This window comes from Myxine glutinosa, chromosome 13 (assembly GCF_964187855.1).
Source record: "Myxine glutinosa chromosome 13, kmMyxGlut1.1, whole genome shotgun sequence".
In the NCBI taxonomy this organism is placed as follows: domain Eukaryota; kingdom Metazoa; phylum Chordata; class Myxini; order Myxiniformes; family Myxinidae; genus Myxine; species Myxine glutinosa.
The window spans coordinates 57661392-57678715 of record NC_136273.1 but is presented as its reverse complement, the minus strand read 5'-3'; the positions used below and the strand labels follow the sequence as shown (position 1 = coordinate 57678715).

The following is a 17324-nucleotide window of genomic DNA, read 5'->3' as shown; positions in this document are numbered from 1 at the left end:
TCTGGAGTTCTGGTGATAAATGCGAATTTTTTTTTAAAGAAAAAAGCAAATGTATAAATACAAAATTATATGGTCATGAAAGCAGGTAAAAGACCTTTCAGAATTACACCTGGCCTCACACCTGCCAGCGGTTAAAAAAAAATACCAACAACCTGAATTATTCATTCCGAAGTGTCCCGCAGCTTCTCCCCCAAAGTGCAATACCCCGTCATCGTGTTAATATCTCTGCATAGCATCGTTATAAAATTAATCTCTTTGAACACAGATCGCAGCACCTTTCCCATATTCGAAATTATCAACACGGCGATTTTGCACTGTGCGGTTTAGCGCAACACAACACTTAGTTCCTTCATTTTTACACCATTTTTCTTGTGTTGATCAGTCTCTTTGCGCCCCATTGACAACTGGACAGAAATAACTCCCATTGGCTCTGCTAATTAATTCCATAGCGATTTACTTTGATTTGAATTCCCCAATCTGATTGATTAATTTTTAAACCGAGCTGTTAGTTTACGTTGCAATCAATGTACATATTCCATCATTCACAAATTACACTCTTACCTGAGATGCAATTTTGCTTTTTCACTTTATCGTTCTGTATTTGTATTTCATATATTTTGGGATTGTTTGAGAATGCTTCAACCCTGCAGTGACTGATTATTTACTTCGTAGTTCATTACCTTTGAAGCGGCTCTCAGCAGGATAGTTCTTAATAATGACTGAAAGAAAGAATTGTGGGTGAAGAACTGAAAGATGTACCAAACGACCAATAGGGCGAATTTGGTTATTTTATGACTGACATACGATATAAGAATTATCAATTTATTCATATTTGTGAATGTGATCAAGTTAGATCCAAGGCATGTTGGCCACACTTTGTTGTGGTTTCTTGAAAAGCAAAGTCATGCGGTGTTTATTGAACACTTAATTTATTTATTTTTGTTCACGGAGGAGCTTGAACATGCATCACATGTACAAGGATATAAGGAGACTTCGATATACTTTTAGATTAATTACAACGACATTGGGAGACAATGGACAAATCGATAGAGTACATTGTATTTGCCCCAAAGTTCAAGCACCATGAGCTATGTAAGTGCTCAGATGAGAATGCCAAAGCAGCTACCTCATTGTCTCCGTCACCCAAGATAGGCAGAGGTTATGATAGGCAGAGGCTGAACACTTTATGATTTGCATCCCACTGATAGGTCGGATCTGGATCCGGACCTGAACCAAAATCGAATCGGCTTGTTCTTGTCACTTACCCAACTCATCCACCTAGTTTTGTCATAAGCCATCCATAACTTTATGATATATTATGCCATACTGTATATCGTTTTTTGTCCCATTACGCAATGGTGAAGAATCACTTTAGTAATTCTCGTATCTGGATCCGGATTCAGATCTTCACCAAAATCGATTTGTCCTTGTCATACACAAACACACACACACACACACACACACACACACACACACACACACACACACACACACACACACACACACACACACACACACACACACACACACACACACGACCTGTCCACCAAGTTGCATCCGAATCCGTCCTTAACTTTTGTCTATATATTGGTATTAGCCCTCACACTCAATGGTAAAGAGTATATATATATATACACGACGGGCAGTCAATAAGTAACCTTAAAATATTTTTCACAACTTCTTTATTGCATGTACGTGTGTAACAACTGTGTTGTTTTTCAACATAATCTCCATTGAGTTCAATGCATTTTTTCCAGTGCTTTACTAAAGCCTGGATTCCTGTAGGAAAAAATATTTTGGCTGCTTGTGTAGCCATTCGTGCACCGCCTCTTGGACCTCTTTGTCGGATCAGAAAGTGGTTCCACCAAGCGCCTCGAAGTGACCCAAAGATGTGGTAATCTGAAGGGGCAAGGTCTGGCGAGTAGTGTGGATGAGGAAGACACTCAAAATGCAGATCCTCGATTGTTACAGCTGTAGCACCGTTCTTTCAGTTCAGGTGTGAGTTGTCTAGGCACCCACCTTGCAGACACTTTGCGGAACCCCAGCACGTTGTGAATGATATGGTGTGCTGAACCATGGCTAATGTTCATTTCGGAGACCACTTCATCCAGCGTAATGCGACAGTTTTCTTTTCGCACTCGCTCAACTCCTGCAACCATTTCTGGTGTGTTGGCTGTGTGAGGCCTGCTCGTGCGAGCAGCATCTGCCATACTGAACACTCCACTTTTAAACTTCCTGCCCCAGTTGTACACCTGATGCAGCGATAAACGTGTCACCATATTGCATCTTCATTCTGCGATGTCTTTCACTGGGATTCACACCCTCACTTCCCAAGAAACGGATGACAGAACGTTGCTCCTCCCCGGTGCATGCTTCTAAGGGAGCCGCCATCTTGGAACTGCTCTCCTGACGTCATACGCTCAATGTTGCCGGATTTAAAACAGGCAAAACGTGACTCTTACCCATAGATATAACATATGGCGTCTACAACTTCACACATTACATTCTCAAATTTATATCGCCATTTTAAGGTTACTTATTGACTGGCCATATATATATGTATATATATATATATATATATATATATATATATATATATATATATATATATATATATATATATATATATATATATGTATATATATATATATATATATATATATATATATCTATATATATATATGTATATATATATATATATATATATATATATATATATATATATATATGTATATATATATATATATATACATATATATATATTCTGTTACGTGGTCCCCTCGGTGAATACCTGGTCTCAGTGACCCCCGGACCGTGAGAGGAACTTCGCCAGAAAGCTGTATTATATATGCGCTTTCGCCACGCAATCCATATGAATTTCACCCAAGAGACAACTGACGTTCAAGGATATATTTCAATGGTAATGATACCATACAATTTCAATGACACAACCACGGAGATTTTCCCCGAGCAATCAACAATACACAACCATCAACAATATTTCAATGACACAACCACGGAGATTTTCCCCGAGCAATCAACAATACACTACCATCAACAATTCCCCAGCCACAATCAATTCCCTATGAGTAAGATGGCCATCTTATATACGTGTGTCCCGGTGAGTACTCACGACACCCTTTTGGTCTCGGTCCCGCACAATGTCTCTGGGCCCCTCCTGACCAAGATGATAGTCGGCGTCGCCGCACTCGGGCGGTTGAACGAACCCCGGGTGGACGTGTTTCCACCGGGCAGGTATCGTACCCGGCACCCCGGCTACAGCCCCTCGCGGCCACGCGACGCGGGGACGGGAAAGCAAGCCAAAAGCCCCACGCCGCTTGCCAGGCGTGTTAGGCCCCAACGGGCGACCCGTACGCGTCTTTTTAGACGGTGTTGGGAACGGTGCCAGACGCAGGGTCGATGCACGGCCCCACGTCAACTTGACGTCTCCACCGGGCAGGTACACGTCCCGGTGATTCCTCTCGCCAGGCGGGCTTCGGAACGCCGCTTTTCCACACGGCTCAATCAATCCCACCTTTCGTCGGTGCGGGGCGAGGAAGAAGAATACTCGTCCTTTTTTCCTCGTGTCTTTTCCTCTTCCGTTTCCGGTCACTTCCGTTTCCGGCCACTTGTTCAGAAGGGCTCCTGACCCTCCAATCACAACAACCCTTAATATACTACACACGGATAAGCAAAGACCTGAATGGTAATCCACATACATTCACATAAATATGTAACACTCCCCCCCTTCAAGAAAGAAAGTTTGAACCCAGCGAAAACTTTCTTTGCCGGCCAATTTGGAGAAACAAACCAGATAACTCAACCCCCCCACATTATCAGTTGCCCCCGGGCACAGTTATCACTTAAAAATAAAGCAACCCAAAATTTCACCACAACCCCTCCAGATTACTCACTCTGGACTAAGCACCAGCAACGACCTTGTCCCTGCCAAATCAAACTCCATCTCATGACCCTCTGACTTTGACCGCCAGTTTCTTGTGAATGAAGGTTAAGGGGTTGATCACAGATCCAAAGTTAAGCCACTCGATAGCACTTTTTCCGGGAGGCCAAGCCGAGTATTCACTACATGGATGCCTTTAGGAACGTGGAGTTCACGGTTAGTCCGTGCAGGAAAGTTCTCTACATGGGCGCCTTGAGGAACGTGGAGTTCACGGTTAGTCCGTGCATGAAAGTTCACTACATGGACGCCTTTAGGAACGGCGTTCACGGTTAATCCGTGTAGGAATCTTGGCTCGGCGGCTCCGCCGCATTCAGTGCTTCAACTTCTCAGAACTTCCCTAATACTTAGGGTGGGACCACTTGTCCCTGTAGTCCCAGGAATAGCGGTCTCCTTCTCGGCCACTACTTTGCCAATCCTTCCTTCGGGAGCGGCCGTAACTCAGGGAGCCTCCATAATAATATTGATTGCGGCCACCACCAAAACTACCGCCCAGTTGTCCTCTCCTGTAGACCTCTCGACGTCTACGAAATGCCTTCCCTACTGTTATGGTCCGACCCTCCAAATCCTTGCCATTCCAATTCTTCTCTGCCTCTCTGGCGTCTTTTGTGCTGGCAAACGTGACAAAGCCGAACCCTCTTGACTGTTGCGTTTCCCAGTCTCTTACCAACCGCACTTCCACCAGCGGCCCATATCTGTTGAAGACAGAGGTCAGAACTTCTTCCTCTGTTTTGAAGTTCAGTCCCCCTACAAATAACTTGGCACTTTTGTCGCCATCCCGAGCTGGTGTGGCGTTATTTTCCCTGCTGGGCTCTTTACCAACCCTCAGGTTACCATAAACTTGCCCCCCGGCCAAATCATTCCCGATAACCACAGATACACCCTCTACAGGAAGCGTGGCTTGTAAACCGACGGTGACCGGTCCTGACACCAAATCGGACTCCAAATGGATGACATGAAGGGGAGCACTAACACCGCCCCCGATCCCCTGTAAACGAACACTATCCCCCGTTGCCGTCTCCTCGGACCATGGCAAAATGCCTTCAAGCATTAAAGATTGATGTGCCCCTGTGTCCCTCAATATCCTAACCGGTTTCCGGTTAGTCGAGGCTCCATCCCGTGACACAAACCCCTCTGAAATAAATGGTTGGTAACCCTTTTGATGGCGATTTCTCACAATGGCCATTGCGTTTGGAGTCGTAGTAGTCGGACTCCGCTCTGGGTCTTCGCTTTTCATGCGGTAACAACTGGACATCAAGTGTCCAGGTTTCTTGCAAAAAGCGCAAGTAGGCCCGGAGGAAAAACTCGTGGTCTGCCTCGGGCCCCCCGAACTATAAGTTTGTCTTGGGCCCGCATCCCTCTGATTTCGAACAGGTGGGGTATCATAGTTGTCCCCATAATCATCTCGAGGCCGCCGCCATGTATGATCGTTCTCCGCACCTGCTGTTCCCCACCTCCCCTGCGGAGATCTAGGCGAGGAGTTAGGTTCGTGGACCCCTATTCGGTGGGTTAAGGCATAATCATCTGCCATGGTGGCTGCGTCCCACAACTTTGGTACTTTCTTTTCCTGCAGGTACACTTTGATGTCCTCGTGGACACACTGCTGGAATTCCTCCACCAGGATCAAGTCCCGCAATGTCTCGAAGTCTTTCCCGACTCCTTTTGACTCACACCACCGATCAAACATGTTTTCTTTCACTCTGGCAAACTCCACATGGGTCTCACTCTCCCTCTTCCTGGCATTCCTGAATTTTTGTCTGTAAGCTTCCGGAACCAACTCATAGGCTTTGAGGATGTGCTTCTTCAGTACCTCATAATCTGCACATTGGTCCATTGGTAGCGCCGAATAAATCTCTTGAGCTTTCCCCACCAGCACACTTTGCACGAGTATGGTCCAGGCCTCCTCCGGCCAGTTTAATTGTCGAGCCACTTTCTCAAAGTGTGGAAAAAATTTCGCGACTTCCTTTTCACTGAACGGTGGAACCAGCCTCACATGTCTGCCCACATCCCAGGTTTTCTGGTTAGGTGTCGACCCCGTCAGCAAGGGTGGTGCCTCTCCCCGTTCTCTCATTAACTCCAGCTCCTTGAATTTGATTTCTTGCTGAAGCTCCATGTCACGTTCCTTTAATTCCCTTTCCGCTTTTCTCTCCTCTGCTTCGAGGTCCCTTGCAGCTCTCCTCTCCTCTGCTTTTCTCCCTTCTAACCTTTCCTGGAGTTCTCGTTCCACTCTCCTTTCCTCCGCTTGTTTCTCTTCCCTCCTCTCTTCTGCTTTCCTTTCTTCTTCTGCTCTTTCCTTTTCTGCTTTCCTTTCTTCTTCTTTAATCCGTTCCTGGCTCCGTAATTGCAACTCCAGTTTCCGGAGCTCAACGTCTTCTGGTTCTTCGGGTAGCCACTCCCAGGCTAACTCGTCCCATGTTCCTAATCCCACCATAGATTGTATCACCGTGGCCTGCAACTCTGCCTTCCTCAAATTAGTTCGGACCTCCAAGTTAAAATGTTTGGCCAATTTCAAGAGGTCCGACTTTAGCAACGCTCGGAACTGTGCCTCACTCGGGGTTACCCCAAAGTTCTGTGCCACAAACGCCATGGTGCCTATCGTTAACACCTGTTAACCTTCACCCAAGACTTTACCCCAATTTCTCAAAAAAAAATTTACCAATTAATAATTAATTAATAAATTTTAATTAATAAAAAAATTATTATTTTATTATTTTATACAATTTTAAATCCCGGACGTAGACCCAATTGCGAAACCGCAAATCGTAATTTGGACGAGCCCCCAATTCTGTTACGTGGTCCCCTCGGTGAATACCTGGTCTCAGTGACCCCCGGACCGTGAGAGGAACTTCGCCAGAAAGCTGTATTATATATGCGCTTTCGCCACGCAATCCATATGAATTTCACCCAAGAGACAACTGACGTTCAAGGATATATTTCAATGGTAATGATACCATACAATTTCAATGACACAACCACGGAGATTTTCCCCGAGCAATCAACAATACACAACCATCAACAATATTTCAATGACACAACCACGGAGATTTTCCCCGAGCAATCAACAATACACTACCATCAACAATTCCCCAGCCACAATCAATTCCCTATGAGTAAGATGGCCATCTTATATACGTGTGTCCCGGTGAGTACTCACGACACCCTTTTGGTCTCGGTCCCGCACAATGTCTCTGGGCCCCTCCTGACCAAGATGATAGTCGGCGTCGCCGCACTCGGGCGGTTGAACGAACCCCGGGTGGACGTGTTTCCACCGGGCAGGTATCGTACCCGGCACCCCGGCTACAGCCCCTCGCGACCACGCGACGCGGGGACGGGAAAGCAAGCCAAAAGCCCCACGCCGCTTGCCAGGCGTGTTAGGCCCCAACGGGCGACCCGTACGCGTCTTTTTAGACGGTGTTGGGAACGGTGCCAGACGCGGGGTCGACTTGACGTCTCCACCGGGCAGGTACACGTCCCGGTGATTCCTCTCCCCAGGCGGGCTTCGGAACGCCGCTTTTCCACACGGCTCAATCAATCCCACCTTTCGTCGGTGCGGGGCGAGGAAGAAGAATACTCGTCCTTTTTTCCTCGTGTCTTTTCCTCTTCCGTTTCCGGTCACTTCCGTTTCCGGCCACTTGTTCAGAAGGGCTCCTGACCCTCCAATCACAACAACCCTTAATATACTACACACGGATAAGCAAAGACCTGAATGGTAATCCACATACATTCACATAAATATGTAACAATATATATACAGACTTGGCATTTAATATGGAATATATATTTTTTCTTGACTTGGGTTTCCTTTCTGAACTCAGAATATCAATCCGGTGAGTTTCTTTTACGCTTCGGTGATTTCTTTGTTAAAAGAACCATGTCACTGATTGTCTGTCGCAGCAAGAAGTCAACAACAGGATTATATCACAGGTGGCGTGGCAAAATGTACGGACAGGTGCATTTGACGATTGGCTTCATAGTCGGGTATACAAGGGTTGTTGCGTTCTGTATTAGTGGAAAACAACTGCTGCACGTCTAAAAAAGTTATTGCCGCTTCCTCTGGAGATGGTCCGTCAACTCGACAATGCTGTTTGTCATGGAGTGGTGGCTTTACGAAATTACGGCGTGAAAGAGCGTGCAATTGCTCGGCAGTATGGCATCACTCAAGGTCAGGTGTCAAAGATCCTGAAACGAAATGCTCAGAGGGGTGTCCCTACTCCAATACCGAGGCCAGGACGTCCCCGCAAAACCAAAAGGAGGGATGATCGCCAGCTGCACCGGTTAGTCCGCAATGGCCGTACCAAGTCAGCTAATCGGCTTAGGGCTGAATGGCAGCAACTGACAAATGTGCCTGTATCCAGAAGGCTAGTCAACCAACGACTGGTTCAAGCAGGCTATCGTACCAGGCATCCCCTGAGAAAGCCACGCCTGACCAGACAACACCGCCAGCGCCGATTGCAGTGGGCCAGAGAGCACCGTCAATGGCAGCCTGGACACTGGAATCACGTGATCTTCAGTGACGAGTCTAGATTTCTGGTCTATCGTCAAGATGGCCGCGTCCGAGTGCGCAGACATGTGCATGAAGCCGACAACAAAGATTGTATAGTGCCAAGTGTCCAAGCTGGAGGTGGTGGGGTGACCGTTTGGGCTGCTTTTCATGCAGGGGGCAAAACTGACCTGGTTGTTCTGAATGGAAACCTGAACCAGTTCAAGTACAGGGCCATTCTGGAAGAAGCATTGCTTCCATTTGCTCGTGCAGCCTTTCGAGGAAACTTTGTCTTCCAAGATGACAATGCACGGCCTCATCGTGCTCGCATTATCCAACACTTTCTTGCTGACCGTGGTGCAGAGCATATGGAGTGGCCTGCCATGTCCCCGGATATGAATCCGATAGAGAACTTGTGGGCAGAATTAACGCGTCAAATCGACCACTTGGACCAGCAGCCGACCTCTGTGCGTGAATTGCAGCAGGCTATTGTCACTGCATGGCAAGCGATTCCTGTCCAAACCTTGGAAAATCTCGTAAGCAGCATGCCTCAACGTGTACGTGCTCTCCTGAATGCTCGTGGGGGTTACACGAAGTACTGAACTGTAATTTTACTGTCCGTAATCCCAGTCGTAATTTAACTTTTGTTTTTGTGAACAAAAAATTTGGCTAATGTGCAAAATAAAGAGATACTTCTGGAAAACGTACAGAAGTTTAACACAATAATGTCCATGAATTGAGTTCGATATCAGTTTACATCACTTTCAAGGATCAATTTATTTGTTTCGAAATGTCAAATGTGGTTTTTGTTTCTTTTAAAGGTCACATTAACAACATCTAGAATACTTTCAACATAATTCCAATGAACTTTTGGTTCTAAGACATCTTGAAAAGTAAGTTCACCCCCACAAAAAAAATATTCCACATTAAATGCCAAGTCTGTATATACAGTCACGTGACAAAGTAAGTACACCCCATGTAAAGTTTTGACTTCTTCAACATATTTCAACATACAGCTATTTGATCTTCATTTCAACAATATTGATATATAAAGGTGATATAATATAACAAATATCATGAAACATTTACATTTTGTAGTCCATTGTATAATTTAAATAAACATGAATGCAAATTTCGCATGTGGAAAAGTTAGTACACCCCTACATTTATCACTACTTCAAATACCTAAAATTAGAATCAGGTGCACCAGCTCAGGGGCAAATGATTAGAACATCGTTAGAGTGAATCTTGGAGGAACCTGTCTTATTTAAACCTCAGACATTTAGTTTGGTTTGCTCTTTGTTGTTGAATTGTGCGGCTTCACCATGGCTCGATCAAAAGAGCTCTCTGATGCCTTCAGAAAGAAGGTTACAGATGCCTACGAGTCTGGGAAGGGATTTTAAAAGATCTCCAAACAATTTGAAATCAATCATTCGACTGTCCGGAAGATCATCTACAAGTGGAGAAGATTCCAAACAACTGCCAACTTGTTCAGGCCAGGCCGCCCCAGCAAGTTCAGCCCGAGAGCAGACCGCAAGATGCTGAAAGAAGTCTCTAAGAACCCCAGAATGTCATCACGGGACCTACAGGTAGCTCTTGCCACTGTTGATGTCAAAGTGCACGAGTCTACCTTTAGAAAGAGGCTGCACAAATTTGACCTACATGGGAGGTGTGCCAGGAGGAATCCTTTGCTGTCCAGAAGGAACATCAGGGCAAGACTAAAGTTTGCCAATGAACACCTAGGCAAAGTCCAGCACTTCTGGAACAATGTGCTCTGGACAGATGAGTCAAAGGTAGAGCTATTTGGCCACAGTACCAGAAGACATGTTTGGCGAAAACCAAAGACAGCATTTGACCACAAGAACCTGATACCAACTGTAAAGCATGGTGGTGGAAATATTATGGTTTGGGGCAGCTTTGCTGCATCAGGGCCTGGGCAGCTCACCATCATATAATCCACTATGAATTCTTCATTGTACCAGAGGGTGCTTGAGGATAATGTGAAGCCATCTGTCAGAAGTTGAAGCTCAACCGAAGGTGGACCTTGCAACATGACAATGACCCAAAACATACCAGTAAATCCACCAAGGAATGGCTGAAAAGAAAGAAATGGAGGGTTCTGGAATGGTCAAGTCAAAGCCCAGATCTAAATCCCATCGAGATGTTGTGGGGGGGATTTGAAACGAGCTGTGCATGCAAGAAACCCCTCAAACATCGCACAGCTGAAAGAATTCTGCATGGAGGAGTGGGCAAAAATTTCTCCCAGTCGATGTCAGAGACTGGTATAAGTTTATAAGAAACGCCTACTTGAGGTTGTTTCTGCCAAAGGAGGCAGTACCACCTATTAGAGCCAAGGGTGTACTTACTTTTTCCACATGCGAAATTTGCATTTATGTTTATTTAAATTATACAATGGACTACAAAAGGTAAATGTTTCATTATATTTGTTATATTCTATCACCTTTATCTATCAATATTGTTGAAATGAAGATCAAATAGCTGTATGTTGAAATATGTTGGAAAAGTCAAAACTTTACATGGGGTGTACTTACTTTTTCACGTGACTGTATATATACTGTATATACAGTGCATTCAGAAAGTATTCAGACCCCTTCACTTTTTTCATATTTTGTTATGTTGCAGCCTTATGCTGAAATCGTTTAAATTCATTTTTTCCCTCATCAATCTACACTCAACACCACCTAATGACAAATAGTCTGGTTCACTATGTTTTTTCGTTCAAAATTTTTGGAGATTAGCAAAACTATACATTTTTGGAATATTCAGAGCATGGGGAATCCAAAAATTAATGTTTACATTTGCGTAGACACCTTTGCGAAAATGACACTCAGGACAGTGATGAAGATCTGTAAAAGCATATTCCTGAACGGTATAGACCTAGTAGATCCTGTGCATAGGACTTATAGTTCAATCTGATACTACCTATAACTTCCTATAACAACCTATAACTTCAAAGGACTTGTAATATCATGTATTATGTAATACAGTTATATTGAAGGAGCAGCGCTCCTGCTTGAGACGGACGAAGTGACCGACAAGACACAAACTCGTCCGAGAAGATGTTTATTGTATAATCAACTCGGGAACTCTGAAAGCCCGTTTATCGGGTTCGCATATATATAATCCAAGCCAAAAAGCATACGTCAGAACCAAAGCCACGCCTCTCAGGCGAGGCACGCTTTGGTGGTCATGTGACCGACAGGTGCAAGCAATTATAACCTCGGTGCCGCGATTTGTCCGCCGGTTACGTCACCGGCTTGGGCAAGGAGATTATGTTGCTGGTCTCGAGCTTTGGGGGACCCATGGGTCGCTACAATATCACAAATATAAAGACAATGGTTTTCAATTACCTTTGTTTGTTGCTTTTCTATAATCCTGAGCACTATTTTGAGGCCTTTATTGGATTCCTTGACCCAGAAAACATAGGATTAGCATACTTAATTAAGTCTCTAGGTTGACTAGAAGCCGAGATCGCACAAAATATGTATTTTATGGCGGCCATTTTCAAAATCCAAAATGGCGGCCATGCAGGTGTCTGTGCAAATGCCAACATTGATTTTCAGATTCTCCATGCTCTGAAGATTCCAAAAATGTACAGGTTTGCTAATCTCCCAAAATTTTGAAAGAAATTATATTTGTTAACATAGTGAACCTGACTCTTCATCACTGTCCTGAGTGTCATTTTCGCAAAGGTGTCTATCCAAATGCCAACATTAATTTTTGGATTCCTCATGCTCTGAGTATTCCAAAAATGTATGGTTTTGCTAATCTACCAAAACTTTGAACGAAATTATATTTGTTAACATAGTGAACCTGACTAAAAGAGAAAACAGGATTTTAGAAAGTTTTGCAAATTTATTGAAAAGAAAAAACTGAAATATCACATTGACACAAGTCAAATCGGGGCTTTATGGGAGAGTGGCCAGACGGAAGCCTCTCCTCAGTGAAAGACACATGAAAGCCTGCTTGGAGATTGCAAAAAAGCACCTAAAGTACTCTCAGACTGTGAGAAACAAGATTCTGTGGTCTGATGAAACCAAGATTGAACTGTTTGGCTTCCGTCTGGCCACTCTGCCACAAAGCCCAGATCGGTGGAGTGTTGCAATTATAGTTGTCCTTCTGGAAGTTTCTCCCATCTCCACATAGGATCTCTGGAGCTCAGCCAGAGTGACCATCGGGTTATTGGTCACCTCTCTTACCAAGGCCCTTCTCCCCCGATTGCTCAGTTTGGCCGGGCGGCCAGCTCTAGGAAGAGTCCTGGTTGTTCCAAACTTCTTCCATTTAAGAATTATGGAGGCCACTGTGCTCTTGGGAACCTTCAATGCAGCAGAATTTTTTTTTCTAGGCTTCTCCAAATCTGTGCCTCGACACAATCCTGTCCCTGAGCTCTGCGGGCAGTTCCTTCGACCTCATGGCTTAGTTTTTGCTCTGATATGCATTGTCGCCTGTGAGACCTTATATAGACAGGTGTGGCCTTTCCAAGTCATGTCCAATCAATTGAATTTACCACAGGTGGACTCCAATCAAGGTGTAGAAACATCTCAAAGATGATCAAGAGAAGTGGGGAGCCACCTGAGCTAAATTTCAAGTGTCATAGCAAAGGGTATGAATACTTATGTCAATGTGATATTTCAGTTTTTTCTTTTTAATAAATTTGTGTGAATGCTTTTTGAATGCACTGTATATATATCTAAATATCTATAAAGCTTAGTTGACTTTTTGCTCCACCAAATAACAGCGAAACGGAGTTGAGTAAAAGGGTGATAATTCTACAGATGCTGTGATAAATAACTACCTCTGTCGGTTTGAATGTTTGAAAGAGAATAGACGTCTGGATCAATTTTTGAATTAAATTTAAATCCCGATTTATATATATATATAAACGCGAGTTGTCTGTGTGTGTCGGCGTTTTATTCAGAGATGGCTGAACGGATCTTCATCAAACTTTCAGAGGTTCACCAGTGAATGCCTGCGAGTGTTTTAGGCCAAAAAAAAATTCGTTTTTTTGGAGTTAAAAAAAAATTAAATTAAAAAAAATCGCTCGATAGTGCCGAAGCCTTTTTAAATGAATGACAGTTATATACAAGTACACATTCGCATATATAAATACAAAACAATTACCAGACATTTGAATACAAATAAATCAAAATTCCGGAAGTGTACGAATTTGGTCGTAAGGCTTCTTCTTTTTCCTGATCGGCATCACACTTAACTCAGAAACGTGATCCACATTCACTCAGAAACGTGAGCCACATTCACTCAGAAACGTGAGCCACTCCCCTTCCTCTCCTGCCTCCCTCCTCCCCTCCCCCTCCCCCTCGCCTCCAATCCCCTCCCCCCATACCGCACCTCTTCCCCTCGCCCCCCCGTTCCGCTCCCCTCCCCCGCCCGGCAATGCCGGGTACTTCTGCTAGTATATATATATATATATAATATTCTCCGTAGGTGATTCTGTCAAACGTCTGTCCGGGGGTGTGGCTTCCTGCGTTGAGAGTAGCTCCACCCATTTTGGAAGAGGCTTCAAAAAAAAAATCCACCATTTACAGTCACGTATATATACAGTCGCGTGAAAAAGTAAGTACACCCCATGTAAAGTTTTGACTTTTTCAACATATTTCAACAAACAGCTATTTGATTTTCATTTCAACAATATTGATAGATAAAGGTGATATCATATAACAAATATCATGAAACATTTACATTTTGTAGTCCATTGTATAATGTAAATAAACATAAATGCAAATTTCACATGTGGAAAAAGTAAGTACACCCCTACATTTATCACTACTTCAAATACCTAAAATTAGAATCAGGTGCACCAGCTCAGGTGCAAATGATTAGAACATCGTTAGAGAGGATCTTGGAGGAACCTGTCTTATTTAAACCTCGGACATTTAGTTTGGTTTGCTCTTTGTTGTTGAAGTGTGCGGCGTCACCATGCTTAGATCAAAAGAGCTCTCTGAGGCCTTCAGAAAGAAGGTTATAGATGCCTACGAGTCTGGGAAGGGATTTAAAAAGATCTCCAAACAATTTGAAATCAATCATTCGACTGTCCGGAAGATCATCTACAAGTGGAGAAGATTCCAAACAACTGCCAACTTGTTCAGGCCAGGCCGCCCCAGCAAGTTCAGCCCGAGAGCAGACCGCAAGATGCTGAAAGAAGTCTCTAAGAACCCCAGAATGTCATCACGGGACCTACAGGTAGCTCTTGCCACTGTCGATGTCAAAGTGCACGAGTCTACTATTAGAAGGAGGCTGCACAAATTTGATCTACATGGGAGGTGTGCCAGGAGGAAACCTTTGCTGTCCAGAAAGAACATCAGGGCAAGACTAAAGTTTGCCAATGAACACCTCGGCAAAGACCAGCACTTCTGGAACAATGTGCTCTGGACAGATGAGTCAAAGGTAGAGCTATTTGGCCCACAATACCAGAAGACATTTTTGGCGAAAACCAAAGACAGCATTTGACTACAAGAACCTGATACCAACTGCAAAGCATGGTGGTGGAAATATTATGGTTTGGGGCAGCTTTGCTGCATCAGGGCCTGGGCAGCTCACCATCATAGAATCCACTATGAATTCTTCATTGTACCGGAGGTTGCTTGAGGATAACGTGAGGCCATCTGTTGGAAAGTTGAAGCTCAACCGAAGGTGGACCTTGTAACATGACAATGACCCTAAACATACCAGTAAATCCACCAAGGAATGGCTGAAAAGAAAGAAATGGAGGGTTCTGGAATAGCCAAGTCAAAGCCCGGATCTAAATCCCATTGAGATGTTGTGGGGGGATTTGAAACGAACTGTGCATGCAATTGTGCATGCTGTGCAACAATTTTTTGTTGAATAAATTATTGCAAAGTCAATTTTTCATTGTTTTTTGTTCAATTAGATCACCTTTATCTGTAGATAGTTCAAATGAAGATCAAATATTGATATGTCCACATATGTTAAAAAGATATAAAAAAAACATTTCATGGGGTGTATTTACTTTTTCCACATGCGAAATTTGCATTTATGTTTATTTAAATTATACAATGGACTACAAAATGTAAATGTTTCATGATATTTGTTATGTTATATCACCTTCATCTATCAATATTGTTGAAATGAAGATCAAATAGCTGTATGTTGAAATTTGTTGAAAAAGTCAAAACTTTACATGGGGTGTACTTACTTTTTCATGTGACTATGTTGAAATTTGTTGAAAAAGTCAAAACTTTACATGGGGTGTACTTACTTTTTCACGTGACTGTACATACATACAGACGGACAAACACTGTTCTAGATGGCTCTGCCCGATGGGCTACGCCGTAAAAATGTTTGTGTTTTAATAAAAAAAAAAAGTGTTTTAATGATTTCACAGTGCAGTGTGGTGGTTGTAGCATTTGTAGGAAGAGAGTGGTGTGATGGTTTAGTTCTGGCGTGTGATTTGAATTGGATTTTGGCACGCATATGTAAATTAATGATCATAACCAATGTAACTCGACGGTGATTGTATTTGGCTTTAAAGTGATGAATAAGGAAAGTGGAAAAGAGGGGGGGGGGGGGGGGGGGGAAACCCTGACTAATCCTTCACAACGCATATTGACCGATAACACCCAGTACACAAAAGGGGAGGACTTGCCTGAACGATTACTAATTAAATAAATAATTCGGGACCTGTATGGTGGTTGCTGTTGCCGGGGGAATTTTGCAAAACCGTCACAATAGACACACACAAACAAATGTTTTTGTATCATAGTTGTGTTCCTTCTGAAATAAACAATGTTTTGTGTTTCTTGCATCCTGGTAGATGATTGACCTGGGCTTGGTGCTGCATCGTGGATCCTATTTTCGGGACCTCTGGAACATTCTGGATTTTATTGTCGTCAGCGGTGCATTGCTGGCTTTTACCTTCTCGTGAGCAATTTCCTATTCAAACAGCGGCATTCCACCATTCTGCTTTTGCTTTTTATTTCTTTTTCGAAGCTATTTGCTCTCGCTAACCTTGCATTTAACTCCTGAATTTACAGAGCCTCTTCCTCGCAAATCAATCGATCAAATGCCAATAGAATCATTCTCATAGGCGAAATGGCCCTTCAACCGATTCTTTCCAGTGTCACCATCTCAAGGACACTTTAACGAGCCAACTCTTGAACTTCCTCTGTTTAGCGGCATTTAGTGGACCATGCTTGCAAACGAGCTGAATTACAAACTTGCATGACGTTCTTTCATGGTTGCTTGTTCTTTCTTTGCAAAAGTTTCCATTTCTATAAAGCTATGATAGTCTGCATTGGCCAAATCAATATTGGTAAAATCCAGAGATGGTGATGCATCGTAAACAATTTTATCCGAGTATTAATAATAACAATGATTTGATAGATAATCCTGTAGATATTTGTCATTTTGGTATGGAAGAAACCTTTTCATGATTTCTTAAAGGGACAACATCCATCCTTTGTCCACATGCTTTTATACCATTTCATTTCATGATCCATTGATCTATGTTTGGAATTGAACTTGAGTGTTGTGTTTGTGTGTGTGTGTGTGTTTTTTTTTACACATACGTGCCTCGCTGTTGGATCATATTAAACTGTCTGGAGGAGCCAGATGGGGTAAAGCCATCTTATTCTTCTTCATTTGTTCTTCATGCTGCAAAACTCAATCTATTTGCTTTCATTTTGAAAATACTGATATTTTAATGCACATATTTTTATTTTAAAAATATTATTTAAGACGTATTTCTCAGTGATCCTTTATGCTAATCAGAAATGAACTATTTTGAGTTTTGATGCAGTTATTTGCCAGTGTTGACAAAACATTAAGTTATTGACTGCCATCTTTACTGCAATGAACTGCAAGTTGATTACATAAACGACAGCAGTG

General features: G+C 43.2%; 1 protein-coding gene across 1 annotated transcript in view; it reads left to right on the top strand.

Moving 5' to 3' along the window:
- Window positions 1–17324, top strand: part of LOC137438368 (voltage-dependent P/Q-type calcium channel subunit alpha-1A) — a 387802-nt gene that overhangs the window by 219557 nt on the left and 150921 nt on the right. Inside the window, exon 25 of the mRNA XM_078767016.1 lies at window positions 16252–16358. Within this exon, the coding sequence (XP_078623142.1) occupies window positions 16252–16358 (107 nt within the window). The remainder of the gene's footprint in view (window positions 1–16251; window positions 16359–17324) is intronic.